At 67.6% G+C, this 24,585-nt stretch overlaps 11 protein-coding genes and 5 non-coding genes across 16 annotated transcripts; 9 read left to right on the top strand and 7 right to left on the bottom strand.

Moving 5' to 3' along the window:
- Positions 1 to 24: 24 nt before the first annotated feature.
- On the bottom strand, positions 25 to 1,690 carry V1510DRAFT_404253 (uncharacterized protein; the record flags this gene model as incomplete). Its single annotated transcript, XM_066932223.1, has 3 exons — positions 25 to 694; positions 727 to 1,558; positions 1,651 to 1,690. 3 exons carry the CDS (start codon positions 1,688 to 1,690, stop codon positions 25 to 27), a joined length of 1,542 nt encoding a protein of 513 aa, XP_066787620.1.
- A 1,173-nt stretch (positions 1,691 to 2,863) lies between these two features.
- V1510DRAFT_420532 (uncharacterized protein) lies at positions 2,864 to 6,623 on the top strand. Its single transcript, XM_066934461.1, has 3 exons — positions 2,864 to 5,747; positions 5,785 to 6,030; positions 6,064 to 6,623. The coding sequence occupies exons 1-3, from the start codon at positions 3,201 to 3,203 to the stop codon at positions 6,280 to 6,282; spliced, it is 3,012 nt and encodes a 1,003-aa protein (XP_066787619.1). The 5' UTR covers positions 2,864 to 3,200; the 3' UTR covers positions 6,283 to 6,623.
- Positions 6,624 to 8,013: 1,390 nt separating this feature from the next.
- On the top strand, positions 8,014 to 9,783 carry V1510DRAFT_437877 (uncharacterized protein; the record flags this gene model as incomplete). The annotated part of the gene is made up of 3 exons (XM_066935586.1): positions 8,014 to 8,119; positions 8,152 to 8,285; positions 8,317 to 9,783. The coding sequence occupies exons 1-3, from the start codon at positions 8,104 to 8,106 to the stop codon at positions 9,781 to 9,783; spliced, it is 1,617 nt and encodes a 538-aa protein (XP_066787618.1). The 5' UTR covers positions 8,014 to 8,103.
- On the bottom strand, positions 9,710 to 11,417 carry V1510DRAFT_420526 (SRP54-type protein). The gene is made up of 2 exons (XM_066934460.1): positions 11,309 to 11,417; positions 9,710 to 11,251 (listed from the first exon to the last, which is right to left on the bottom strand). The coding sequence occupies exons 1-2, from the start codon at positions 11,384 to 11,386 to the stop codon at positions 9,911 to 9,913; spliced, it is 1,419 nt and encodes a 472-aa protein (XP_066787617.1). The 5' UTR covers positions 11,387 to 11,417; the 3' UTR covers positions 9,710 to 9,910.
- A 1,251-nt stretch (positions 11,418 to 12,668) lies between these two features.
- V1510DRAFT_420522 (uncharacterized protein) lies at positions 12,669 to 13,763 on the top strand. The gene is made up of 2 exons (XM_066934459.1): positions 12,669 to 13,461; positions 13,493 to 13,763. The coding sequence occupies exons 1-2, from the start codon at positions 13,037 to 13,039 to the stop codon at positions 13,608 to 13,610; spliced, it is 543 nt and encodes a 180-aa protein (XP_066787616.1). The 5' UTR covers positions 12,669 to 13,036; the 3' UTR covers positions 13,611 to 13,763.
- Positions 13,764 to 13,877: 114 nt separating this feature from the next.
- On the bottom strand, positions 13,878 to 14,372 carry V1510DRAFT_348024 (uncharacterized protein; the record flags this gene model as incomplete). The annotated part of the gene is made up of 2 exons (XM_066930835.1): positions 13,878 to 14,287; positions 14,321 to 14,372. Coding segments are annotated over 2 exons (462 nt in total), but the record flags the coding sequence as incomplete, so codon positions are not given.
- A 217-nt stretch (positions 14,373 to 14,589) lies between these two features.
- V1510DRAFT_t198 lies at positions 14,590 to 14,661 on the top strand. The gene has a single exon. It is a non-coding gene; the product is annotated as a tRNA-Glu (tRNA).
- A 642-nt stretch (positions 14,662 to 15,303) lies between these two features.
- On the bottom strand, positions 15,304 to 15,374 carry V1510DRAFT_t196. The gene has a single exon. It is a non-coding gene; the product is annotated as a tRNA-Gly (tRNA).
- A 352-nt stretch (positions 15,375 to 15,726) lies between these two features.
- V1510DRAFT_t199 lies at positions 15,727 to 15,810 on the top strand. The gene has a single exon. It is a non-coding gene; the product is annotated as a tRNA-Trp (tRNA).
- Positions 15,811 to 15,999: 189 nt separating this feature from the next.
- V1510DRAFT_368353 (uncharacterized protein) lies at positions 16,000 to 17,727 on the bottom strand (the record flags this gene model as incomplete). The annotated part of the gene is made up of 1 exon (XM_066931356.1): positions 16,000 to 17,727. The coding sequence occupies one exon, from the start codon at positions 17,725 to 17,727 to the stop codon at positions 16,000 to 16,002; it is 1,728 nt and encodes a 575-aa protein (XP_066787614.1).
- A 619-nt stretch (positions 17,728 to 18,346) lies between these two features.
- V1510DRAFT_t200 lies at positions 18,347 to 18,419 on the top strand. Its single transcript has one exon. It is a non-coding gene; the product is annotated as a tRNA-Thr (tRNA).
- Positions 18,420 to 18,774: 355 nt separating this feature from the next.
- Positions 18,775 to 18,848, top strand: V1510DRAFT_t201. The gene has a single exon. It is a non-coding gene; the product is annotated as a tRNA-Ala (tRNA).
- V1510DRAFT_420516 (UNC-50) lies at positions 18,799 to 19,867 on the bottom strand. Its single transcript, XM_066934458.1, has 4 exons — positions 19,664 to 19,867; positions 19,529 to 19,632; positions 19,020 to 19,466; positions 18,799 to 18,988 (listed from the first exon to the last, which is right to left on the bottom strand). The coding sequence occupies exons 1-4, from the start codon at positions 19,774 to 19,776 to the stop codon at positions 18,861 to 18,863; spliced, it is 792 nt and encodes a 263-aa protein (XP_066787613.1). The 5' UTR covers positions 19,777 to 19,867; the 3' UTR covers positions 18,799 to 18,860.
- Positions 19,868 to 19,977: 110 nt separating this feature from the next.
- On the top strand, positions 19,978 to 21,538 carry V1510DRAFT_404245 (uncharacterized protein; the record flags this gene model as incomplete). The annotated part of the gene is made up of 2 exons (XM_066932222.1): positions 19,978 to 20,065; positions 20,097 to 21,538. 2 exons carry the CDS (start codon positions 19,978 to 19,980, stop codon positions 21,536 to 21,538), a joined length of 1,530 nt encoding a protein of 509 aa, XP_066787612.1.
- Positions 21,539 to 21,569: 31 nt separating this feature from the next.
- V1510DRAFT_397356 (uncharacterized protein) lies at positions 21,570 to 23,282 on the top strand (the record flags this gene model as incomplete). Its single annotated transcript, XM_066931907.1, has 2 exons — positions 21,570 to 22,595; positions 22,827 to 23,282. The coding sequence occupies 2 exons, from the start codon at positions 21,570 to 21,572 to the stop codon at positions 23,280 to 23,282; spliced, it is 1,482 nt and encodes a 493-aa protein (XP_066787611.1).
- An 11-nt stretch (positions 23,283 to 23,293) lies between these two features.
- On the bottom strand, positions 23,294 to 23,881 carry V1510DRAFT_368229 (VPS4-associated protein 1; the record flags this gene model as incomplete). Its single annotated transcript, XM_066931355.1, has 2 exons — positions 23,294 to 23,731; positions 23,762 to 23,881. The coding sequence occupies 2 exons, from the start codon at positions 23,879 to 23,881 to the stop codon at positions 23,294 to 23,296; spliced, it is 558 nt and encodes a 185-aa protein (XP_066787610.1).
- Positions 23,882 to 24,585: the final 704 nt, after the last annotated feature.

Raw genomic sequence — 24,585 nt, 5'->3', positions numbered from 1 at the left:
TCCCAAGCCAATGGCTGCATGCCTCTACCTGCCCTTCAGGGCGATCTTGCCAGCGGCTACGGCCGCCCGCGTGAGCTCGGCAACCTCCTCCTCGGCCGCCGAGACGTCCTCGGCCGAGTACGAGTCGCCGTTCAGGACTTTGCCAAAGTCTGTGAAATCGGGATCGGTCACGTCCTGGGAGATAGGCTCGCAGTAGCCACCCTCAAGCAGGGCTGCCATGTTCGGCGCCGGTACCCCGTGCTCGCGTTTGTAGGCCTGAAAGCCGGTCTTGAGCTCGGAAATGGCTCCACGGAACGCACGGGTCTCGCGGGTCCAGCGGCGCGGCATCATGCCCCCCGGCGCCAGCTCGCACAGCTGGTAGAAGAACTCGCAGAAGTCGACGTCCTGTGGGAATTTGATGTCGTGGAACGTCTTCAGGTCGGTGATGGCGTCAAGACGACGGAAGTAGTTGAGCCACATGATCGGCGCCGGTGGCAGCGACAGCCGGTTGGCCCAGACGCGCGCCAGATAGCACGCCTGCGACTCGGCTACACGGAACGGCAGTACAAACCGCGGTGCGCCGGGGAACACTATGGTCGGGTCCGGAATGTAGATGAGCTGCTCGTACAGGTTGTCGACATAGAAGCCGTTGGTAATGACCGGGTACGGGCCGGCATTCAGCTCGCGAATGAAGGGGATCGACCTGAGGTAGCCGCTAGACGTTAGCTGGGAAACATGGTCACTTACGTGGCGTAGAGGATGTGGTCGACGTGTTCCAGCGACGTCCCGTCTTTGAAGTAAGCGACGCGCGCGTCCACGTCGAGCTTGACGATCTCGCCGACATGGCGTACAGTTGGGTCATACGCACCCGGAGCCACAGTCGGGCTGCGTGCCGACACGTACACCGGCGCGGACGAGATGCCGGCGATCTGGTTGGCAATATCCAGACCACTGGCCGAGTTTCCCACGACCAGCACGGTCTTGTCGGCGAACGCGTCGGGCCGGCGGTAGTTCTTGGCATGCACGACCGAGCCCGCATATCGCTCGGCCCACTCGTCGACGCCCGGCTGGCTCGGGATAAAGGGCAGGTAGAAGTAACCGGACGCCACAACGACGGCGTCGAACGAATCCGAGCCTGAGGTGCCAGCAACCAGGTCGTCATACTCAATGGTCCAGACGCCGTCGCGCTTTCTGAGGTCGGTCACGTTGGTGTTGTAGCGAATGTTGCTGCTGATGTCGGCAGCGTAGGCCTCCAAAAAGTCGACGACCTGGGACCGGTGTGCAAACAGCGGCACGTCCTTGGGCGCTGTCGGGCAGTCGTACGTCATGATTTCCCACGGCACGTTCGTCGTCAGGCCGTCGTACGCCGCGCTCGGCCACAGCGGTGCGCCGCTCTTATCGGCGACGGGCGCGACCACAGGCTTGGGGTCCTTGGACGGCACCGATGGCGGCCCGTCCAGCGTATCCGTGTAGTTCCAGAGCCCCCCAGCGTTCTTGTTGCGCTCAAAGACCGTGACCGAAGCAAACACATTCTCAGCCAGCAGCGCCTTGACAAACGGCAGTCCACAGGCGCCGGTTCCTGAGGATCAGTAGAGTCCACAGGCGTTCCCGGACGGGCACGCAGACATGGCGGTGCCACACACACGGAATCGGGCCCGGGGCTGTACTCACCTATGACAGCAACCTTCTTGATCGCAAATTGGCCCGTCATTTTGCTTTGCCGTCAGCCGAAGGTGGACCTAGTTTATATGTTCGACAGCAATGACGAGATTCGTTCTTCAAATGTCCCAAGCGACCAATACGGCATCGCCGACATCGCCGACAACCTTGTAGACAACGGTGTCTCGGAATTCACCGGCGTGCCTGTAGGTTTTCAGCTGACCGATAACAGCCGATGGAGATCGTACGACTAATCCTACGGTGGTCCGGGCGTTTGTGGACTGCCGGATGGAACCCGGTCTGTGCTCGCAGGATTAAGCGAGCGGAAGAGCCGATGGTCCGAGCTGACGCCGCACAGGGTGCGGCGCTGCTAGGCGCGCCGCATTTCGTGCGGCTGATCAGTCCTCTTGGCACGACCGCGACGACTTCGCGGCGCCGCTGCATTGCACCCTAGCGCTTGCTAGATCCTTGCCAGCCATTTGCCAAACGCGTACTCAGACAGTTCTTTGTGTCGTTGTTGATTGAATATCGCCGACCCGGATATCGCCGACCACAACGACTCACAGAACAGAGCACAGAGAGTGCGCAATGAGGCGCCGGGCACAAAACACTGAAGCACGGTAGAGACTATGGCCTCTCGTTTACCGCGCCAGAAGACGTTTCCCACCGCCGGCCATCTTGCAAAGAAGTCACGCTAAGCGGACACTGATGTGCCTTTGTAGACCGCTACCGGCGCGACCACAGCAAGCTGGCTCCAGTTGGTTTCAGACTGATCTCCAGCTGATCTTGGACTACACAAGCGCCTGCTCGCTGGGTTGTACTATGGGGCCACCTCTACCCCTGAGAAGGCCAAAAAGCAGTCACGTACGATTGATGAGTGCGTCGTGTCTGTACGCTTGCTGCAAACAATATACACGGATAGCACAGGCCAACCACAGTGCCCGCAGAGCATGGCAAGATCGTTGGACGCTCTGTAGAAGCAAATTGCTGGCGTATATACCGCCTTCCAGTCTACATGCAGTAGTCGGTCCCCCATTGCTGCAGCCCACAGTGCCGCACTGGTGTCTGCAGCCACGCGCGGACCGGTCGGGGTATCTCCGCAGTACACAAACTCCCAACCGGCAGTCGACGTAATGGCGATCGCAAAGTCCACTAAACCCGCTAACGTAAGAGCAAACTTAGTGGCCCAGTCCAGCACCAACCACATTTTCTGGCGGGGTAGGCCACTGCTGAGTAGCGCGTCGTCCACTACCAGTGCTGTGCAGTGGTGTACCACTACCGCACCAAAACCGGCAGTGTCGGCCACACGTCTGCACCGTCGTCGCGTCTCCGAGCCCGCAGATCTGATCGGCTCATACCGGCACTCGAATTCAACGCTGGACAGCGGGAACAGATACACCGGAGAACAGCGAACGTGCCAAGCGAGGGTACGGCTCGGTGTTCGCTTACCCTCTAGCCGCGTCGTGATCGTCGCGATTACTTCTACCAAACATCAACGCCCGACCGCCCGCCTCTGCTTCTGACCGCGTTCAGCCGGCAACGACTAGGGCGGACTTACAATCATGTCTGGACATTTGTTCGGACCGAGCCAGGGCTCTGGCGGCCAGCCGGCACCGGCCACCGGCACTTTTGCCGGTCTGACGGAAGTCACGATTGGCAAGCTCACGGCAGACACGCCCAGCGACTCGCACTTCATTCGGGGCGAGGTCTCGCTGCTGTGGCCGTACTCTTCGCTGTCGCGCTCGTTTGCGTTCCAGCTGTGTGACCAGGATATCTACCGTGCATTCGACAAGGGTCAGATCAAGGCGTCATTCGCGAGCGGCATTGGACGGCAAGCAGAAGGTCTGGTCCGCGCAGGCGCTACCGTTCGGCTCTCGCTTGCTGGGTCGATCGTCACGCGGGCCCCCAAGACGTCCGCGCAGGAGTCGGACTGGCAGATAGAGTGGCGTGAGCAGGTTGTGATCCAGGTGGACGACAAGGCGCCGGTCGTTTTGGTGGCCTCGGACGAGCCCGAAGAGACCGATGCCACGGATGGGTACGTGTCGGCTGTCTCGCAGGCGTCGCAGCTGAGCCGGTCGACGCCGGTTCCGCAATCGCCGTTCCGGTCTCAGCCGGCGCCGAGCACTCCGGCCCGGACACCGTCTCGGATGGCTCCTGCCGAGCCGGGATCGTGGCACACGCCGCCTAACCTACTGCGTCGTCGCCCGCGACCCTCTCTCGACGACACGTTCTCGTCCGGCGCGTTTCTGGACTATGACGACGACCTCGCTGGTCCGCTCAAGAAACGGTCCCGTATGAGCCGCGACTCGTCGAGCTGGGTATACGACGACGGCAATGGCCTGGTGCCGAGCTCGGCGCCGTTGTCTGCAAACGACAGCCTGGTGGACACTCCCGTGGCCACGCCGTCGGCCACACCCATGGCGTCGCCGCCGCGCCACGGAATTGACCAGCTTCTACAGTCGAGACCGGTGTCGCCGATCCAGGTCCTGCCGGACAAGGACACTGTCATACACACGGACAGCTCGCCACAAATCATGGGGCACCCCGGGCAGCGCGAGTTGCTGGCGAACGAAAATGCGCTTTACGACGATCTCATGGAGCGACGGTTGAGCCACGACGGAGCCGCCCAGACTGCGCCGGCCATCCACGACGACGACGAGAGCGTGATCGCCCAAGCCGGCAGTATCCAGGGCGACGCCGGGTCAGATACCGAGACACAGACCGATGTGCTCATGAACGAGCAGAGCAAGCTGTACCGGCAAATCATGCAGCAGAAACTTGGCGGGACTCCAGGCCGCGATGTGATACCACAGAGCGCGGCAGCCACCGTTGGCGGCCTGTCGTCGGACAATGAAGACACGAGAAGCCGGATGAACGACATTACTGAGCCACATGTTATGGTGTCGTATCCGTCGTCGATCGCGAGCTTCTCGCGGAGTGCTGCGGACGAGTCTGCAGCTGACGAACACGTACAGCACCATGTCACGCTGGAGACAGTGCCGACCATTTTTGAGCCGTCGTCGTACATGGAGCCGCAGACACACTCGCTGGTGACGGACGCCGAAGACGATGACGAGACGTCGACGCTGGCACCGACGCCGCTTGTCGAAACGCAGCAGACTGACGTTGAGGCCGACGAGACCGACGGCGTGGCACAGCCGGGGCTCGGCCCTGCTATCGAGTCGGCGAACGAGGCAAGCGACATCGAGAACGCGGTGCCGGACGTGTATGCATCACTCGTCGATCTGGCACCCGACAGCGACATTTCCGACGCGGAGGGACCATCCAGACGTCTACGGAGGTTGCTACAACGCGTACAGGCCCATGGTGGGTTCATGACCGAGACCATTGTGCACGCCGAGGAGACAGTGTTTGTGGACAGCGAGGAAATGACGACGACGGAGGTCGAGCTGGCCATTGAGTCAGTGGCAGCGGAGAACGACATGGTGCAACGGCAGCTGCACGACAACATCACGAGCGAACTGCTGGACAGAGCACTGGCGGACGCGCAAGAATTTGCCGGAGGCAGCGACATGGACAAGATCTCGGTAGCAGAAGTTTTGCAGACATTTGCTGGAAATGGCTCGGCGGCAGCCCAAAGCGAAGACGATGAAGACGACGAAGACGATGACGAGGAGAACGAGAGATCTACGGCCTCTGGCAGCGAAACAATACCCGAGCCGGAGGGCGACGACGATGACCACGAAGACGACGACATGGACGAGGACGATGACGACGACGAGGAGGACGCAGGCGAGGATGGGGATGGCGGAGCTGCCGTGGCGGCGTCAAAGGAGGTGATCTTCATCGACGTCGACGATGACAGCGACGGCGAGCCGGCCTCGGAGGATACCGAGGAGGCGTCGGCCAGTGCTGAGGAGGAAGCTGGCGACGCGGACGAAGAGGTCGAGGCCAGCGAGTCGGAGGACGAGAGCGAATCGGACGACGAAAGTGAGTCAGAATCGGACGACGTCGACCTGAGCCAATTCGCGTCTCAATCGGAACTAGATCGGCTCGACAACATCGACAAAGTGTACGTGGACAAGCCGGGGACAGCGGCGGCTACGGGCGAGCCCGAAGTCATCGTTAGGGCCGGACTGACGACTGGTGTAGGTGACGGAGCCTGCGGGCGCAACTAACCAGCAGTACTCCGAGTACCCTGCGCTGGATGAGGTCTCGTTTAACTACACCGGGGACTTTATTGGCGTTGTGGCGTCGGCCGGCGAGGTCCAGGCGCCGACGACCGACAAGGGCGATCACTTCATGCGGCTAGACGTGGTCGACCGATCTACCAAGGATGGCGCGCCCCTGCGGGTTCAGGTCTCGCGACCCTTTCGGGAGGCATTGCCGGAGGTGGCCGTCGGCGACGCGATTCTGTGCCGGCAATTCTACGTGAGTAGGGCGCGCGGGCGCGGCTGACGGCAGACGGCGTACAAACGCGGCCGGCTGCTGGCGCTGTCGGGGACACAGTCGGCCTGGGCCGTGTGGGAGAGGTTGGCGGGCGAGTCTGCGGGCGACGACGACGTCGAAGCGACGGATCGCGTGCAGGTGCGGGGCCCGCCGGTCGAGTACGGCCCGGAGGAGACTGCGTACGCACGCGAGCTCATTGCGTGGTTTGCACGCGAGAACGGGCTGGCTCAGTGAGCCGGACGACGGGACCGGGCGGTCGATCCGGCTTCTGGCGGAGCGGGTTGGAGCGGCCGCGCCAGGGGAGTGGACCGACCGAGACCGGCGGGCGCGCGCGCGCAGAGAGCAGGGCCGCCGGAGGCCATGGTGCCCGGATCGGGCGCGGCCGCCAATGGCGGCGCAGCCGACTATCGGTCTTACAAACGCATGGCTCCAGAGCGCTCGGGCGGCAAGGTGGCAGCAGTAGCGGCAGCGACGGCCGGCCTCGGGCGATGCGCCAAGATGTACATACTGTGTTATCTAAAAGATCAGAGACCGGTTGAGTCAACGGGTGTTCCAGTGGCGGCGGCCTAGCGCGCAGGTTATCTGATCGCGCCGCGGCGCCCGTTGTGGTACGCGGGTCGCGGCCCGTGGCGCAGGCGCGGCTGCGTGGCGCGTGCTGTCGGCTGCGGCCGCCGCCGCCGCCGTCTCCGAAGTCCCCCGACGCGCCGCGTACGGCGGCGATCGCGCACGCGCGGCGCGGCCTGCGGCGGCGCCCGCGGGACCAATGGCGCGGTAACGGCCAAGACCGCCCAACGGCCCCTGGGGCCGCCATTGGCCACCCAACAGCCGGGCCATTGGGACTCCACGCGTTCGGTTGCCGCAGCCCGGTCCAGCCAGGTCGCCGCTATCGCTTTCGGCCGGCCGCGACTGGCTGGAGGCCGGCGCGGTGGCTGCAGACGCTGTGCCTTTCTCGGCCGCGGGCGCCGATGCACCACACGCCGTCTCGCCACAGCGTTTTGACTGCTGCCGTTGGGCGTTGCCGGCGCTAGGCCGGCAGAATTGCCTTTTCCACGGGCTCGGCACTGGTGCTAGCCGCAATTAGCGCGGTCTAGACCCGTGTCCCAAGATGATCTGATTAGATTCTCAATTATCATTTTCATCGGCTCATGGGTCACAAACCCTAAATGGCCAAGTGTGTGGAAATAGCCTCCATACGCGACCCGCCGGGGAGCGGGTCGCCAGCGGGTCGGAGCCGATAACGGCCGGGGGGCGTGGAGGGCCGGCACGGGCAATGCGCCGGCGGCGCGCGACGCCGGCGGCGCCCGCAGCAGCGCCCGGCAGTCGTCGCCGGCCGCCGCGGCCGCGCCGTCCCGCGGGTCGACCGCGCCGTCCGCCGGGTCGGCCAGCGAATGAGCCAATTTGGCCCGGCCAAGGCCCGCCGTCGCGGCGTAGTGGGTATGATCGTGTGATCCGCGGATTTTGTGACTCACGGTATTGCACCATCGTCCATTATCAGATCGAACTACTGCGCGTGCACCCCACATGAGGTTACTTGGTTTCCATTTACGGACAAGCTCGCGGCTTACGCTTCTGCAAATTTTTTGTCTGCCACGCCGACGCCCAAAAGGCCCGTTCTCGATGCCGTTGCAAGACCGCGTGACTTGTGACGCTTGCGGCACGTCCGTCAACTTTTTCCGCACTTGCGGCATATCTGCCCATCGCCCGCACTCCCGGCCGGTCTGGCGAAAGGCAACTCCAGGACGAGCAAAAAAGGGCCGTGGTCCACGTCGAACGGGCGCAGAACGAGGGCCGTGTCCTTTTATTCGGGCGCTCTGGCTCTTTTTTTTCCCTCCCGCATCCCGGAATAGTTTTTTGTCCCCATCCGCAGAGTCTTAGGCCTGCGGCGACGCACGGCTGTCGAGAACGTTGGCCCCAGAGCCAACCGCGAGACACAGACCGGCGGCGGCAGACGGCCCCAGACCGCCCCCACGCCCCCGACCGCAGAGGCTTGAGCCCCTCTACGCACGAGCGCCTCCGGCCACCGATCACAGCCCCGAGCGGGCCGGCCCAGACGAGATGGGCGGCAAACTAGGTACGTGGTGGCGCCGGCAGCGCTGACGGCAGTGGCCATCCAGCCGAGCGGCCAGCCAACGGTGTCGATTGCGCCGCGGGTCAAGCCCGAGGGCGAAGTCAAGGTCGAGGCACCCGTGACCGGCATCCACATGAGCAAGGAGTGGGTGCTGCCGCCGCGGCCAAAGGTACGCAGCAGCCGAGCCCCACTGACAGCAGCCCGGCCGCAAGCCCTCGGCAGAGGCGCCGCCGACGAAGCGCAAGGCGCAGAACCGGGCCGCGCAGCGCGCGTTCCGCGAGCGCCGCGCCGCGCGCGTGTTTGAGCTCGAGGAGCGGCTGCAGGAGCTCGAGGCCGAGAAGGACGAGAAGGAGACCCGGCTGGTGGACACGCTCGACCGGATCAACTCGGAGAACGCCGAGCTGCGGACGATCACCGAGGAGCTCAAGCGCCAGCTCGACATGTTCAAGGTGTACCAGTCGCAGCAGGCGGCCAACAACATGATGTCGCCGGACGCCAAGTCGGCGCTGTCGCCGTCGCACCTGGCATCGCCGGCGCCGTCGCCGGGCAGCTCCGACCAGGTGTACGCGCAGGCGCTGCTGGACAAGGCGCTCGAGGAGCGGCTGCAGGAGCGGCTGCCGGTGCACGCGTCGGCGTACGGCGAGCGCGCGCGGCGGGCGGCGGCGCCGCAGTGGCAGGCGTACGGGCCGGCGAGCCCGGCCAAGGCCGCGCCGCCGGCGGCCAAGGACGACGACGACAGCTGCGGGCTGTGCCACCGCGACGGCAACTGCATGTGCAGCGACCTGGGCCTCAAGCCGGACGTGGAGACGTTCCCCAAGGACATGCACGCGGCCGCGGCCAGCCCGGCCGCGCCCGCGGCGCCGGCCAAGCGCGGCATCGAGGCCGAGTGGGGCATGGAGATGGACTTCACGCACGCGTACTCGTCCAAGACGTACCCCATCAAGCGGCGCGCCCGCGGCGCCGCGCGGCCCGAGGCCGAGCGCGTCTACGACGAGGCCTCGTTCAGCCAGTCGCCGCGGGTCACGGACCCGTGCGGGTTCTGCTCGAGCGGCACGCCGTGCATCTGCGCCGAGGCCGCGGGCGAGCAGGAGCGCGACGGCAGCGGCGTCGCCGACAGCTTTGGCGGCGGCAGCGGCATCCACATGGACGCCACGACGCTGCCGCCGCTGCGCAACGACGCCGCGCGCGACTCGTCCATCAAGAGCCTGATGCCCACCAAGCTGATGACGCTGCACCCGGAGCCGACCAACGACGTGCACTCGCCGGGCCCGTCCACGCCCGGCCCGGCGCCGGCGCCGGCCGCCGGCGGGTGCGGCGGCGGCGCCAACTTCGCGCCCGGCACGTGCGACATGTGCCAGAAGGACCCGATGCAGACGCTCTTCTGCACGTCGCTGGCGGCCAACAAGAAGGCCGCCGGCGGCGGCTGCTGCGGCGGCGGCGACAAGAGCGGCGGCGGCTGCTGCGGCGGCGCCAAGCGCGCGCCCGTCGAGACCAGCAACGCGTTCATCCCCTGCTCGGCCGCGTACCAGACGCTGTCGCGGCACAAGGGCTTCAAGGCGGTCGAGCTGCCGTCGCTCGTCCGGCGGCTCAACACCCAGGGCGGCCAGGTGGAGGTGTCGAGCATCGCCAGCATGCTGCGCGAGCTCGACCGGCGGCTGTACAACTAGAGGGCCGCCGGCCCATGTCACACTATCATGCCTGTATTTATTAGTCGTTGGCGCACGTTTTTGTTATATCCTGTGTATTTTGTACGGTTTGGAATAGTAATTCATGACACAGTCGTTGTATGGTACACTACATGCCGCCCATGCCGCCCATGGCCTGCAGGCGCTTCTGCATGGCCTGGATCTGGGCCATGTTCGGCTGGCGGCCGCCGGGGGCCATGTTCTTCTGCATGCGGCTGAGCATGCCGCTCTTGCCGCCGACCTGCTTGACCATCTTGGCCATGGTGCGCTGCTGCGAGAGCACGTCCTCGACCTCGCGCACGGAGGTGCCGCTGCCGCGGGCGACGCGGGTGATGCGCGTGGGCTGGTCGACAAAGACGCGGCCGTTGCTGTCGAGCTCGGCCTCGGTCATCGAGTCCATGATGTAGAGCATGCGCTTGAGGCGCTTGGAGCTCTCCTCCTCGCCGACCTCGCCCATCAGGTTGCCGAGGCCGGGGATCATGCCGGCCATCTTGGAGAGCGGGCCCATCTTCATGATGTTGGACATCTGGTCGCGCAGGTCGCGGATGGTGAAGATGCCCTGCTCGATGTGCTTCATGGTCTCCTTCTGGTCGAGCTTGAGCGTCTGGACGTGCTCGATGAGGCCCTGCATGTCGCCCATGCCCAGCAGCTTGGAGATGAACTGCGTGGGCGTGAAGGACTCGAAGTCCTGGACGTGCTCGCCGGTGCCGATGAAGGCGATGGGCGTCTGCGTGGCCGCGACGGCCGAGATGGCGCCGCCGCCCTTGGCGTGGCCGTCCATCTTGGTGAGGATGATGGCGCCGAAGTCGGCCGCGTCCTTGAACGCCTTGGACTGCATCTCGGCGGCCTGGCCGATCGACGCGTCGAGCACCATGATCGTCTGGTCCGGCCGGACGGCCTCGCCGATCTGGACCATCTCGGCGAAGAGCTCCTGCTCCTGCCGGTGGCGGCCGGACGTGTCGACGATGATGATGTCGAACTTGTCCGACCGGAACCGGTTCGTGCCCTCGCGCGCGATGGCGACGGGGTTGGTCTCCGTGTACGAGCCGTAGAACGGGATCTTGGCCTTGGTGGCGTTCTGCTTGAGCTGGTCGAACGCGCCGGCGCGGAACGTGTCGGCGCAGACGAGGCCGACCTTGAACCCGCGGCGCTGGTACCAGAGCGCGAGCTTGGTGCACGACGTGGTCTTGCCGGCGCCCTGGAGTCCGACGAACATGATCACCGCGGTCTTGCCCTTCTTGGGCTTGAACGTCTCGGCGTGGCAGTCGACGAGCGCCACGAGCTCGTCGAAGATGGCCTTCTGGACGAGCCGCTTGCGGTTGGCGCCCGGCGCGAGCTCCTTGACGTTGATTTTCTTGCGGATGTTGTTGCGCAGGTTCGAGACGAGCTTGACGTTGACGTCCGCCTCGAGCAGGGCCGTGCAGATCTCCTTGAGGATGCCGTCGAGGGCCTGGGGTCAGCGGGGCGGGCGGGCGGCGGCGCGGCGGCGGGCGCCGGCGGGACGTACCTTCTCGTCGATCGCATTGGACTTGGTCAAGTCCATCATGGCGGAGTTAATCCGCCGCCCGAGGTCTGCCAACACCATGCTGGGCTGTTGCTGTCTGTCTCTGTGTCTGTCGCGGTTATCTGTCGACGGCGGCGGATTTTTCTTTTTGCGCCCCGCCGCACGGTGTGCGGCGCGCCGGGTAACCCGCGGCCGGGCAGCGCCGCATGCGCCGGGTAACCGGCACCGCCGCGCCCCGGGTAACCTCCCCTCGCCGCACCCCCTGCGGCGCCCCGGGTAACCGCCCCTCGCCGCACCCCCTGCGGCGCCCCGGGTAACCACGCGTCGCGCGCTGAAACGTCACGCAGGCACCGAGGGGCAGGCGACCGGACACGCAGGCCAACAGGTGAGTATGGCCACGACCTCTCACGGACCGCCGGCGGCCCGCCAGGAACGTATGCTGACCGGCCATCAGGCGTGCTAAACCCAGGACCCCCCCGCACGCGACCGCACATAGCGATCAAGACCGACTTCTCGACTCTTATGGCCGACAAGGCCTCGTTCAGCCCTGAGCTGTCGCCGCTGGACGCGCTGGCGGCCCAGGGCCGGCTACTCTCGCGGCAGATTGGCGGCCGGTCGCGGCCAGGGTCGGCGGCGGGCGGCGCAGGGCCGCTGGCCCAGGTGGCCCAGGCGGCCAGGGGGCGGGCGAACGGCGAGGGCGGCGACGCCGGCGGCGAGAGCGCCAGCGCGGTCGCGCGGCCGGCGGCGGACGGCCAGACGGACGGGCACGCTGGCGGCCAGCTGGACGGGCGGCCCGCGCGCCGCGAGGACGGCCGCGACGGCGCCCAGGGCCGCGACCGCGACGACCACGGGCCCAACCCCTCCGGCCGCCAGGCCCTGCGCACCCCTCCCAGCTACGGGCACAAGGCGTCGCGGTCAGACACCGAGATCATCCGGCGGATCCAGGCCGCCGGCAGCCCCGGCACGGGCGCGGCCGGGCCGGGGCTGGCCATCCGGCTGGGCACACACGACCGCGCTCCCTACGGCTTTGACCAGCCCGGCCGCACGCCGTCGCCGGTGCTGCCGTCGACGCCGTCCACAGTGAACTCGTCGGTGTCGTCGGCGTCCTCCGCGCCCATCGGCGTGGCCATTGGCTACGCGCCCGGGCTCCGGTTCTCGGCATCGCACGAGTACGTCCAGCGGCCGGCCACGCCCGGCCCCGCGCCCGCGCCCACGACAACGGCCTCGCCCCTGCGCACGCGGCTGTTCATCACGCGCAACCGGCCGCGGCACGAGCACGTCGAGGCCGACGACGAGCACGCGCCGTCGTCGGACTCGTTCGAGTCCGAGTCGTCGTCGCGGCTCAACGGCTCCACGCAGTGCTCGGACGCCGAGACCACCGTCGACGCGGTCGAGCCGCCGGCCGCCGGCCGCGCGCGCGCCAAGTCGCTGTCGTCGGCGCTGTCGGCGTTCCCGCGGCCGCCGCTGGCGCCGGCGCTGGTGTTTCCGTCGCCGCCGCCGTCGCTGTCGCCGTCGCCGTCCACGTCGTCGTCGTCGTCCACGTCGTCGGCCCCGCACCGGCCGCGGGACACGCACGGGTCGCCGCCGCAGCACGCCCGCAACTCGAGCGCGTCCAACGCGCTCACGATCGAGCAGCACCTCGCCCGCGGCATCGCCCTCCACGAGCGCGGCGAGCTCCGCGAGTCCACGTACCACCTCGGCAAGGCCGCCGCCGGGCTGCACCTCTCGGGCATGATCCTCTACAGCCTCGCGCTGCGGCACGGCTGGGGCATCCGGGCCAACCCCACCGAGGCGATCCAGTGGCTCAAGCGCGCGGCCGAAATGGCCATGGCCGGCGACGCCATCCAGTGCGACAGCTCCGGCACGCCCTACCTCTCGGACGAGCAGACCATGGGCAAGCAGCTGCGGTCGCAGATGGGCCTGGCCATGTACGAGCTCGGCATGTCGTACGCCAACTCGTGGGGCGTCGAGAAGGACGAGCCGCGGGCGCTCAACTGCTTCGAGTTTGGCGGCCTGCTCGGCGACGGCGACGCGCTCTACGAGGCCGCCACGCTGTACATGCGCTCGGGGCCCGGCCGCAAGAAGGACCTCTACAAGGCGGCCGCGCTGTTCCGGGCGGCCGCCGACAAGGGCGTCTCGGTCGTGGGCGAGAGCTGGTAAGACTGTGCGCGTCGCTGCTGACGCCAGGATCTACAAGGAAAAGTACACTTCCAACCCCGTCAACCCCAAGGCGGCCAAGGCCCGCCAGGCGAGCGACAAGGACAAGGACACGCGCAAGAGATCGTTCTTTGGCGCCAAAAAATAGCTGCGGCGCGGTCTCGGGCCGGCCGCGGCGGCGCCGGCGCGCGCTGCCTGCTTTACGACGTGTGTTTTGCTTATGTATTTTTGGGGGTTCTGCTTACGGTTCATGGCTGCAACAACGGTAGTCGATTACTATATATACATGATGACCTGTAAAGGGCCGGCCGGCGGCTGCCTACGCGGTCTTGTCGGCCTTGTCGGCCTTGTCGGCGGCCTCGGGCTCGGGCTCGGGCACGGCGTCCGGCAGGATCCGCATGTGCTCGCCCATGCCGGACCACTTGGGGTGCGCGCGGTCGCAGTCGGCGCCGCGCGGACAGAAGCCGCAGAGGTAGTACTCGCACAGCACCTTGCGCGTGTGCCGCCGGTTGCAGTTGGGGCCCAGCCGGCAGAAGCCCTTGTCGTAGTTCGGGCACGGCGGTATCCGGCTCTGGGGGTCGATGTGCAGGTACAAGCAGTCGGGCGACTGCGTGCAGAACCCGTTGCGCGAGAAGAACGCGCACTCGGGCATCTTGCGCAGGTTGTACTCGTGCAGGAACTCGCACGAGTCGCCCTTTTTGCAGAGCCCGCGCAGCCAGTGCTTGCACACCACCCGGTTGGACGACGACGGCTGCACGTGCCGGTCCTGGCATCCGTTGCCGTTCTCGCAGTAGCCGGCGAGGAAGTCCTTACAGATCGGGCGGGCTGCGGTCAGCGCTTGCCGGCGACGGTACTCACTTGGATCGATGCCGAACTGGTACTCCTTGCGCAGGAACGGCTCGAAGGAGAATGTCTGGCCCGGGTTGAGATGGTGCCCGAGCATGCGATCCGCGTACGACCCGTACGAGTCGTGTGCGTCGGCCTTGACGGACGAGATTCCGACGGTAGCCATGATGGAGTGTGAGCAAAGCTGAGGATGCGATCGGGCGGCGGACACATAAATGCGCTTGGTCACGTGGTCGCTGCGGCGCTCTATTGTGCGCAACCTTAGTATTACAAATATACAATCCGAAATAGTGTAATGGCTAGCACGGTCCGCTCTCACCGGGCAAATCGGGGTTCAATTCCCCGTTTCGGAGTAACTTTTTGCACGCGAACACCACCGTCGAATGTCATAGATCGTGTGCCTGACTACGCTCGTGCGTGTAGGCTGACGCTGCTTTCTGGCTCGCGCCAGCTGCTGATGTAATACGCCTAGTACTTTGGCCTGCTCTATCCCGGTAGCCCTTGATCTGCTCACATAATTCATTACTTCCAGTTGCGGCCATACCCTGAAGAAAGCACAGTTCCCCGTCCGATCAACACTCGTTAACCTTCAGTGGGCGCACTTAGTACTGCGGTGGGAGACCACGCTGGAATCGTGAGTGTTGCAATTCTTTTTGCTGGCGTTCGGCCGGATCGGCTATCCTCGCAGGGCAGCTATCGTTCACGGAGTCACTGGCGGCGGCATGCAAACAGCCTCCGGCGGCGACTCCGTCGAGGTGGCTGCCCTGCAGGCAGGGTTAGGCCATAGAAACTGCAAGTCGTTCAGTTGCGGCCATACCCTGAAGAAAACACAGTTCCCCGTCCGATCAACACTCGTTAACCTTCAGTGGGCCTACTTAGTACTGCGGTGGGAGACCACGCTGGAATCGTAGGTGTTGCAATTTTTTTTGCAATCGTTTCATATGTGCTGCCTCTGCCTCGTGCGTGCTGCACCGTAGACACAATGGTAGCAAAAATGCGTCCGCCCGGAGTCGAACCGGGGGCCCGTCGATGGCAACGACGGATTTTACCGCTAAACCACGAACGCGTCGTGTATGCAGGAGCGCACATCAGCATACGCTTCCAGCCGACATGGGGCAGCCAGAGTGTAGACTGAGGCGGCAAGGCTAGCAAAGCCAGGAAGCGTATCTTGTAGGCGCTCAGAGCAAGCATGCTCTGGAGACACCCAAATGCTCGCAACACACCAATTCTCACAGCACGCAGACGGTCGTGATGTGCAGACGCTCGCGTGCAAGTCGACAGGCGCCCCATGTTTAAGCCTATAGGCGCTCAAGCGGCGCCGCAATGGCCCGGCACCAGGCACTTGACACAATGCAACAGAATCCATTGGCCGGCAATGGCCGGCCTATACGCATAATCCGAGCCCTAATTATACATGAGATGCGGTGGCTCAATGGTAGAGCTTTCGACTCCAGTGGAAGCCGGATATCGAAGGGTTGCAGGTTCAATTCCTGTCCGTGTCATTTTTTTTTGGCGCACTACACGCGTCGTCAATCGTCACGGTCGCTCGCGGGACAGCCAGGTAGCACTTCGGTCGAGTCAAATGCTATCTATTTCAAAACACCAAGGTCGAGATCCATCCCATGCTAGAGTCCAAAAACGTAAAACAAAATCAAGACGATATTGATACAGTCGGCGAGCTATATGATACATCAGAAGAAGCCCATGTTGGACTTGCGGTTCAATCGGGAGATCTCGGCCTGGTGAATGATCTTGTGCCAGTCCGAGTCGCGGTCGGCGCGGGGCCCCGGGTCCGCGGGCAGGTTCTGGAGCTGCCAGACGGGCACGCCGGTCTGGGCGGCGAGCTTGGCGAGCGAGTCGTCGGGCCACTGGTCGAGCTCGACCACAAAGTCCTCGGGCGGGACGTCGAGGCCGGGCACGGGCGTGGGCGGCGCGCGGGCAGCGCCGCCGGGCAGGAGCACGGCCCAGTTGGCCGCGAACCACGCGGCCAGGCCGGAGGTGAACGTGTCGACGATGGGCGCCGCCGGCGCCAGCTTGTGGTAGCACTCGGCACCGCGCCAGGCGACGGCCGCGTTCTGGCGGCACAGCTTGGCCAGCACGGCCGTGAAGAGCGAGTCCATGGCCTGGTACGACACCGTCGGCGGCTTCTGGTTGAGGCCGCGGACGGCGGCAAAGACGACGTGCGGGTCGGCCAGGTAGAACGAGACGTAGTGGGCGCAGTGGTCGAGCAGCGGCGAGATGAAGCGCTCCTCCCAGTCGAGCTTGAACGCCGAGGCCTCGATGTTCTTCTTGAGGTTGAACAGCCGCAGGTAGAGCAGCACGGCGTTGGAGATCTGGATGCGGCGCTTGACCTCGGCGACCAGGTCGGCGCCGGCGTCGTCGGGCAGCTCCAGCAGCGAGCGCTTCCAGAGCAGCAGGATGTTGGGGTGGCGCGCCAGCCACGCGATGGTCGGCTCGTACAGCTCCGGGATGCTGTTCTGGTGGGCCAGGATGGCGATCCGCGGCAGCAGCCGGGCGCAGTTCGGGCCGGTGCAGGCAAAGCCGTGGGCTATCTGGCGCAGGCAGCGCACGACCCAGCGCTCGAGGCCCTCGAGCTGCAGGAACTTGGCCGACACGAGGGTGTCCACAAACACGTCCAGGATCTCCTGGGTCGGCGGGTTGATGTAGGCCGAGCACTTGTCGGCGGCCAGGTACCGTTTGAAGTCGGTCCACTTCCACAGAAACAGCAGGTCGGCGTCGTCCAGGTACAGAAACTGGACCACGATGGCCAGCGACAGCGGCGAGAAGTAGTCGGCGGACAGCACGTGGACCTGCGAGTCCGCGTCGCGGAACGCCGAGCGGAACAGGGTCGCAAAGTACGGCACCCGCAGGTCCAGCAGGTACTTGTGGACGACGAACCCGGCCGGCTCGCCCTCGATCTGGAGCACGACGCCGCCCGGCACGGCCGGCCGCGGGCGCGCGTCCTCGGCCAGCGTGTCGTCCAGCGCGGCCAGCGTGTTGGCCGGCCCGCGCATGCGCTCCCACAGGCTGCGCACGACCACGGGCTTGTAGCAGCCGGCCACGAGCTTGCGCACGGCCAGATCGTGCTCGGCCGCCACCAGCACGACCGTGTACGGCGCGCCGGCCGCGGTCGTCGGCGCCACGGCCGGCACGACCGCGCCGGCCGCGTCCGAGGCGTGCACCTCGCCCACGCGGTCCAGCGGCTTGCCCGAGGCCAGCGCCAGCAGCTCCGAGTGCGCCCACAGCGCGCCCGGCAGCAGCCCCGACCGCGGGCGCTCGCCGGGCGCGCGCTCCTCGCCGCCGTTGGGCATGATGAACAGCACGTCCGCGTCGTACTCGTGCGCGCGCGCGTGCAGCGCCTCGAGCTGCTCGTCCAGGGCGTGCGCCCCGACGGCGGGGCTCTCGACAGCGTCGAGCATCTCGGCCGAGGCCTGTGCTCTCCAGAGGCGCGCGCTGACTTGATGGCCGGTCACCGACCGGTCCTGGATGCTGCACGGTGAGAGAGAGTGCTAGCCTGCGAGCGATGTCCGAGATAGATGCGAGATTAAAAACACTCCTAGGACAGAATAGAATTTGCCGTCGTGAACTGCGGCGGCATTGCGAGAACGCGGGTGCGGGCAGCGCGCGAGGGCGGATAGCCCGGGCGGACTACGGCTGCGTGCCCGGGCCGGGCCGCTGGCTGCCGGCTGGATCTGGCGCCCGCACGCGCTGCTCCGCCCGATCGCGGGCGGCCGAGGTCGTCTGGACGGCTTGTCCGTGGCGTTTTGGCAGAAGGCTGGGAGGAAACCGCGGCGGCCGCCCGCTAGCTTGTTCGGGACATTACACTGCCGTATACGGCTGGCGGGCGCGCCAAAGTCCCAACACTAACGACATCGGGGCCTGTTCTAAATCGGGTGCGAACGGCAACGGCGGACTGGCTGGCGGCGGGGCGACGGCTGCGGCGCTGTGGCCGTGCGTCTGTGGCTCAGTCAGCGCGCTGCGGTAGCGTGCGTTGGCGCGCACCAGTAAGCTGGGTTCCCCGCTCAGGACTGCATGCGCGCCTCTATGGCCAAGTTGGTAAGGCGCATCACTAGTAATGATGAGATCAACGGTTCGAATCCGTTTGGAGGCATTTTTTGCCGCGGTGCAGCGATGGATGGCTGGCGTCGTGCGTCTGCGGACGACGAGGTGTGGCGAGGTGTGGCGAGGTGTGGCTGGCAGTGTGGGCTGGCGGCGGGTGCGGGCTGGCGGCCGGTGCGGGCTGGCGGCGGGTGCGGGCTAGCGGCGGGTGTGGGCGGACGACGACGGCGCGCGGTCTGACGAGCCGACAGTGGCCGGCAGCGTGCCGCGATGCCACTACGCGATGCTGCGTTCCGGCGCGCTGCCTCCGCATGCACTCTACGGACGGCCGGGCGGACCCTGCGCGACCCCTGAGTCACGTGCCACGTGCGTACATTAGCCTTTCCGCGCGCTCCCTCCCAGGTTACGGGCGTCTGGTGTAGTTGGTTATCACATTCCCTTAGCATGGGAGAGGTCTCCGGTTCGATTCCGGCGTCGTCCATTTTTTTATTATCTAGGCCCCAAAGTACAGCCGCACAACGTGCTGGGCAATGTTCCAGCCCGACAGCGACACCAGGAAGACCACCACAAACACCAGCAGCGGCGCCAGCAGGTACTCGGTGTGCTCCAGGAACGGCAGCGCTGCGGTCAGCCCGCCCCGCGCCCCACTTACCGCTGTAGCCGAGGTAGGTGATGACGAAGTAGTACGAGAACGCGGCCAGGTACAGCGTGTTGCCCAGGAACATGGCGAACCAGTTCTCCAGCGTGATGATCGGCAGCAGCACGTACTGGATCACGTAGAGGAACAGCCAGATGACCAGGAAGCCGTTGCAGTGCACGTCGAAGCAGTAGGCCCACTCCAGCGTCCCCTCGGCGCCGATGTTCATGACGCCGCGCGCGTTGGCCTGCTTCAGGAAGCGGCCCGCAACCGCCCACAGCACGGTCGACACGATGACGCCCATGCCCAGGAAGTCCACCAGGACCATGTTGAACATCAGCTTCACCACCGGCCCGAAGCCGGGCGCGTAGGCCACGCCCCAGGCCACGGCCGACAGCACCAGGAACAGCGACAGCAGGATCATGAACGACGGGTCGTCGCGCGCCCACGTGTTTTTGGTTTCTGCGGTCAGCGCCGTCGGGCGCGCACTCACGTTTCTGCGGTCAGCGGCGCCGGCGCGCGACTTACGTGGTAGTAGATCTGCCGGTAGACCTTCTTGGGCGCCACCAGCAGGTAGCAGATCTCCCACACCGCCGTCTCGAAGTCGAGCGTCGGCGGCTTGAACAGGCTGCGGTCAGCACGGCTGCGGGCGCACCTACCGCCGGAGCACGATGGGCAGCCGGATGGACGTGAACGCGCCGGGCGAGCTCGTCGTGCGCGGGAGCCGCCCGCGCCGCGGGTACCCGCCGGGCGGCGGCGACGGCGTGGCCATGTCGAGAAGAGCGCAGGCTGCGGCCGTCGGGGCCACGAGAGATGCGATCGGAGCCGGGCGGTCGACGATGGTTGGCCGCGTGGTGTGGAGGGGGTTGGGTGGCAGCGAGAATTTTGGCGATTTGGCGCCGCCGACGACCGTCTGCCAGATCACACGCCGCAATCGGCCCCAGAGACCGCGCGAGAACAGCGCACGCGAGCGATGGTGTCGGTCGACCAGCTCGAGAACGTGGCCCGCTGGGCCGAGGCGCACGGCGGCTTCCGCGCCCGCGAGCTCGAGTTTTACGTGGGTACGCGCGACCGCGGCGGCCGCTGACGCAGACAACGAGACCGGATCGGGTGCGCGCGCGACGGCGCCGCTGGGGGAGGGCGCGCGGCTGCTGGAGTGCCCGCGGGCGCTGGTGCTGGACGCGGGGGCGGCGGTGGCCCGGCTGTACAGCGATCCCGGCCGGGCGCCGCCGGAGCGCACGCCGACGGTCCACGTCCGCCTGCTCGTGTGCCTGGAGGCCCTGGCAGGCGACGACAGCCTGTGGGCGCCGTACATGGCCGCGCTGCCGCGCCGCTTCACCACCCCGCTGTTCTTCACGCCGGCGGACGAGCCGTACCTGGCGGGCACGAACCTGGCCGGCGAGGCGGCTGCGCGCGAGCGCGAGTGGCGCGCCGAGTGGGCCGCCGTGGCCGCCGAGCCGCCGGACCGGCTGCCGGCGGCCTGCAGCTGGGACCTGTACCTGTGGGCGTGCACGGTGCTGACGTCGCGGGCGTTTCCGTCGACGCTGTTTGGGGAGCCCGAGTCGTACCCCGTCCTGGTCCCGCTGGTGGACGCGCTCAACCACCGGCCGCGCGAGGCCGTCGAGTGGGCGGTGGGCCCGGCCGGCATGGCGCTCGTGGCGGCCGCCGCGCGCCCGTGCGGCGCGGAGCTGTTCAACAACTACGGCCCCAAGGGCAACGAGGAGCTTCTCATGGGCTACGGCTTCTGCCTGCCCGACAACGAGTTCGACACGGTCGCCCTGCGCCTGCACGGCCACGGCGTGTTCCACCTGTCGCGCGCGGACCCGCTGCCGGCCGCGCTGGTCGAGATCTTTGCGGATCCGGCCGCGCCGCTGGCCCCGGCCCTGGCCGGCCTCGAGCGCCTCTACGACTCGCTGTACGCGCGCGGCGCGGCCCACGGCACCGCGCTGCCGCCGCCGCCGACGGCCTGCGCCCGCGCGGCCCTGCTGTACCGCCAGGGCCAGCGCCGCGTGCTGGAGGCTGCCCTGGAGGCCCTGGTCCGGCGGCAGCTGGCGCTGGCGGGCTCGGCGCCGGGCCGCCTGGCGGCCGTGGCCGACATGCGCGCGGCCCTGCGCACGTCGCTGTGCGCGCGCGCGGTCACGGTCGAGCGCGCGCTGGCCGACCCGGCCTTTGCGGCCGCGCTGGGCGCTGTCTACGGCATGGTGGCGGCCGAGCAGGTTGTGGACGGCGGCGCCGAGGACCAGGTCCTGCTGCTCTTTCTGTGCCGGCTGTACCTGTCGGGCGACGCGGCCGTGCGCAAGACGTTTGCGGCGGCGGCCGCGGCCGCGGACGAGCGCGCGGACGCGGCCGAGCTGGCCCCGATCGTGGACGCGGTCGTTCCGGCCATGCTGGACCACGATCCGGCCCTGTTTGGGCCCGCGCCGGCCGACCTGACGGCGGACCTGATTGCGGCCGCGGCCGACGTGCTCGCCGAGTGCGCCATAGAGATGTTCAGCGATCTCGGCGTCCAGACGATCGTTGTGCTGGACGAGTAGCTTGCTCCGAATACAATTCCCACACCACACAATGGCACTCAGGGCAGCGCGGCCGGCGCTACGGACGATCCGCGGGCCGCGGCTGGCCGTGCGGACGCTGGCGGACCGGCGCGGAGGCGCTGGGCCGGCGGACGGGGCGGCGGGGCCCGCGACGGGCCTGCGCGGGGCGGCGGACGGCAAACCGGCGGCCAGCCCGGAGACCGGCCAGACCGCCACACCGGCCACCGCGCCCCCTCCGGCGGCCCGCCCGGCCTCCAGGCACCCTCCGGACGACGGCTACATGCGCCGGCGGCTCGAGCAGCTCGTCGCCGAGGCCACGCCGATCAAAGACGACCCTGTTTTCCGGCCGTCGGCCGACGAAACCGTCGCCAGCCTGGTCGATCGGCTCACCGCGTCCGCGCCCGATCGCCAGTTCAAGGCGCAGCACCAGCAGGCACTGGCGGCCAGCCGGCTGCCGACGTACGCGGGCGTGCAGACGCGCCAGCTGGCCGAGGCGCGGCCGTGGACGGGCGCCGAGTCGACCGGCGACGCCGTCCACCGGATGCTCCAGGACTCCAGGCGGCCGCTGCGGCAGCGCACCGGCTCGGTGGCGGTCCCCCGCGCGGCCGCGCGGCCGCCCGCGTCCGTGCGGCTCGCCCAGGCCAAGGAATCGTCGCTCGACTACACGATCGCACGCAAATCGGGGCTGGAGCAGGACCCGCAGTTCCGCGAGCGCTACGCCGAGCGGTTTACGGGCCCGCGCGCAGTGCCCGGCACCCTGCACGGCCTACGGGCACTCGCGGACGAGCGCATCGAGGCGGCCCGGGCCTCTGGCGCGTTCCGGAACCTGCCGCGGGGCCAGCCGCTGGAGGACCACCGGCAGGCGCATTCGCCGTTTCTGGACACGACCGAGTTCTTTCTGAACCGGATCATCCAGAAGCAAGACGTGGTGCCGCCGTGGATCGACAAGCAGCAGACGCTGCGGGCGGACCTGCTGCGGTTCCGACACACGCTGCGCGAGAGCTGGCGCCGGGTGGCTGTTCGCCGGCTGGCAAAGACGGGCGATCTCGAGAGCCAGGTGGCTGCGGCCGAGCGGTACGCGGCGGCGGAGGCGGCGGCGGCGGCAGCGGCAGCGGCGGCAGCAGCGGCAGCAGCGGAGGCGGCAGAGGCCGCTGCGTGGCGGCGGCCGTCGAAGGCGGAGGCGGCGGAGACGGCGAAGACGGCAAAGACGGCGGAGACGGCCGCCACGGCCGCCACGGCCGCGTCTCCGCCTCGCTCGGCCCCGCCAGCGGCCGCGGCCCCGCCAGAGCTGCCGTCGGCCGCCGCGTCGGCCGCCGCGTCTGCTGCCGCGGCGCCTGCCGCCGTCCAGCCCGACGCCGGCTCCTCAGACGCCCCCAGCGCCCTCCTCCGCGACGCCGACTGGCTCGCCATCGAGCAAAAGTACCACGACACCGCCATCCGCGCGTTCAACGACGCCATCCGGTCCTACAACCTGATGGCGCCGGCGCCGGCTCGGCGTCCGTACCTCAGCCTCGACCGCGAGCTCACGGCGTGCTACCGGGACGTCGCGCCCACGCTCGCAGCCACGCTCCGCGACCGCACCTACATGCGCGCGCCGGCCCGCGGCCCGGGCGCGCCCCGCTCCCGGCCCGCCGCCACCGGCCTCGACCGGCTCTTCAAGGACCAGGTCGAGGTCCTCGACAAGCGCGGCGGCGAGTACGGCCTCCGCGAGATGTTTCGCGACCTCTTCCGTCGCAAGCGATAGATTAATGCACTCTACTCCCCCGGCCGGGTCCTCGGCACCGCCGGAAACGCGTCCGGCCGGCGCAGCAGCTCGGCCGTGCGCTTTGCCCGCTGGGCGTTGTGGTACGCCTGCAGCCGCGCCATGAAGATCCCCCGGCTCAGCGTGTACACGCGCTGCTCGGTCTCGGCGAGCTTGCGCTGCTCGTCGCGCGACGTCTCGAGCGGCGCCAGCGCGCGCGGCTCGGTCGGCTCGGCCTCGTCCGCGGCCTCGGCCGTCTCGTCCTTGTCCTTCTTGGCCTTGGCCTCGGCCTTCTTCTTCTTCTGCTTGGCCTCCCACTCCTTCTTCACGGCCTCTATCTGCCGCTCGAGCTCGGCCTGCCGCGCCTTGGCCGCCTCGACGGCCGGGTCCAGCACCGGCGACGCGAACCCGGCGTCCTTGAGGTGCGCCTCGCACGTGTAGAAGAAGTCCGACTGCCGTCAGCGCGCCCGCGCGGCCCGTACCTTGCCGTCCTCCGTGATGAGCACCGTCACCGACGGCTTGTAGCACACCGTGCACGCCCGCGACGACGTCTCGGCGACGCGGCGGACGTGGTAGACGTTTTTGAACGGCGGGTTGGACATGGGGACCGCTGCGGCCGCCGGCGGGCCTTGTCGGTCGCGCACGTGACTGCGCCGCGCGCCGTGCGGCGCGCCTGCATGCGGCTATATCCGGGCCTCCGGCGGCTATATGGCGGCGGGTGAGCCTCCGGCGGCGACTCCGTCGAGGGTAGCTGCCCTTCGGGCAGAGCGCAACGGCGCACGCTGGACCTGCCCGAAGGGCAGCCACCCTCGACGGAGTCGCCGCCGGAGGCTCGCCCACTGCGGCCATATGGCGGCTATATGCTGGTGGGCGAGCCTCCGGCGGCGACTCCGTCGAGGGTGGCTGCCCTTCGGGCAGACGACGATCACGCGTACTGCAGTCTGCCGGAGGGGTAGACGTTCTCGGCACAGCTGCCGCCGGGGCTCGTGCACTGCAATTAATTAAGCGCTTGGTACGTGCGGCTGCGCGACCGCCGCCAGCAGACCGTGCGGCTATATGCACAACGGTGAGCCTCCGGCGGCGACTCCGTCGAGGGTAGCTGCCCTTCGGGCAGAGTGTAACGGCGCATGCTGGCGCCTGCCCGAAGGGCAGCCACCCCCGACGGAGTCGCCGCCGGAGGCTCGCCCGTCGCGGCTATATGGCGGCTACATGGCTAGTGCCAGCCTCCGGCGGCGCCGCCCGCGGGGGGGGGGGGCCCGGGGGGGGGCGCCCCCCCGCGGGGCGGCCCCCCCGCCCCCCCGGCCGG

This window comes from Dipodascopsis tothii (assembly GCF_038497935.1).
Source record: "Dipodascopsis tothii strain CBS 759.85 unplaced genomic scaffold V1510scaffold_26, whole genome shotgun sequence".
NCBI classification, from domain to species: Eukaryota; Fungi; Ascomycota; class Lipomycetes; order Lipomycetales; family Lipomycetaceae; genus Neoaidaea; species Neoaidaea tothii.
The sequence above is the reverse complement of the archived record's forward strand: the minus strand, read 5'-3'. Positions and strand labels throughout refer to the sequence as shown.

What these genes read in the sequence shown, in the direction of transcription:
- V1510DRAFT_420532 (XM_066934461.1), top strand. Translation starts at nt 3,201, where the DNA reads ATGTCTGGACATTTGTTCGGACCGAGCCAGGGCTCTGGCGGCCAGCCG. An exon ending in GGGCCGGACTGACGACTGGT is followed by an intron (nt 5,748 to 5,784) that starts GTAGGTGACGGA and finishes ACTAACCAGCAG; the next exon opens with TACTCCGAGTACCCTGCGCT. An exon ending in TTCTGTGCCGGCAATTCTAC is followed by an intron (nt 6,031 to 6,063) that starts GTGAGTAGGGCG and finishes GGCTGACGGCAG; the next exon opens with ACGGCGTACAAACGCGGCCG.
- V1510DRAFT_420526 (XM_066934460.1), bottom strand. Translation starts at nt 11,386, where the DNA reads ATGGTGTTGGCAGACCTCGGGCGGCGGATTAACTCCGCCATGATGGAC. An exon ending in CCAATGCGATCGACGAGAAG is followed by an intron (nt 11,252 to 11,308) that starts GTACGTCCCGCC and finishes CGCTGACCCCAG; the next exon opens with GCCCTCGACGGCATCCTCAA.
- V1510DRAFT_420522 (XM_066934459.1), top strand. Translation starts at nt 13,037, where the DNA reads ATGATCCTCTACAGCCTCGCGCTGCGGCACGGCTGGGGCATCCGGGCC. An exon ending in TCGGTCGTGGGCGAGAGCTG is followed by an intron (nt 13,462 to 13,492) that starts GTAAGACTGTGC and finishes TGCTGACGCCAG; the next exon opens with GATCTACAAGGAAAAGTACA.
- V1510DRAFT_420516 (XM_066934458.1), bottom strand. Translation starts at nt 19,776, where the DNA reads ATGGCCACGCCGTCGCCGCCGCCCGGCGGGTACCCGCGGCGCGGGCGG. An exon ending in CTGCCCATCGTGCTCCGGCG is followed by an intron (nt 19,633 to 19,663) that starts GTAGGTGCGCCC and finishes TGCTGACCGCAG; the next exon opens with CCTGTTCAAGCCGCCGACGC. An exon ending in CACCTACCTCGGCTACAGCG is followed by an intron (nt 18,989 to 19,019) that starts GTAAGTGGGGCG and finishes GGCTGACCGCAG; the next exon opens with CGCTGCCGTTCCTGGAGCAC.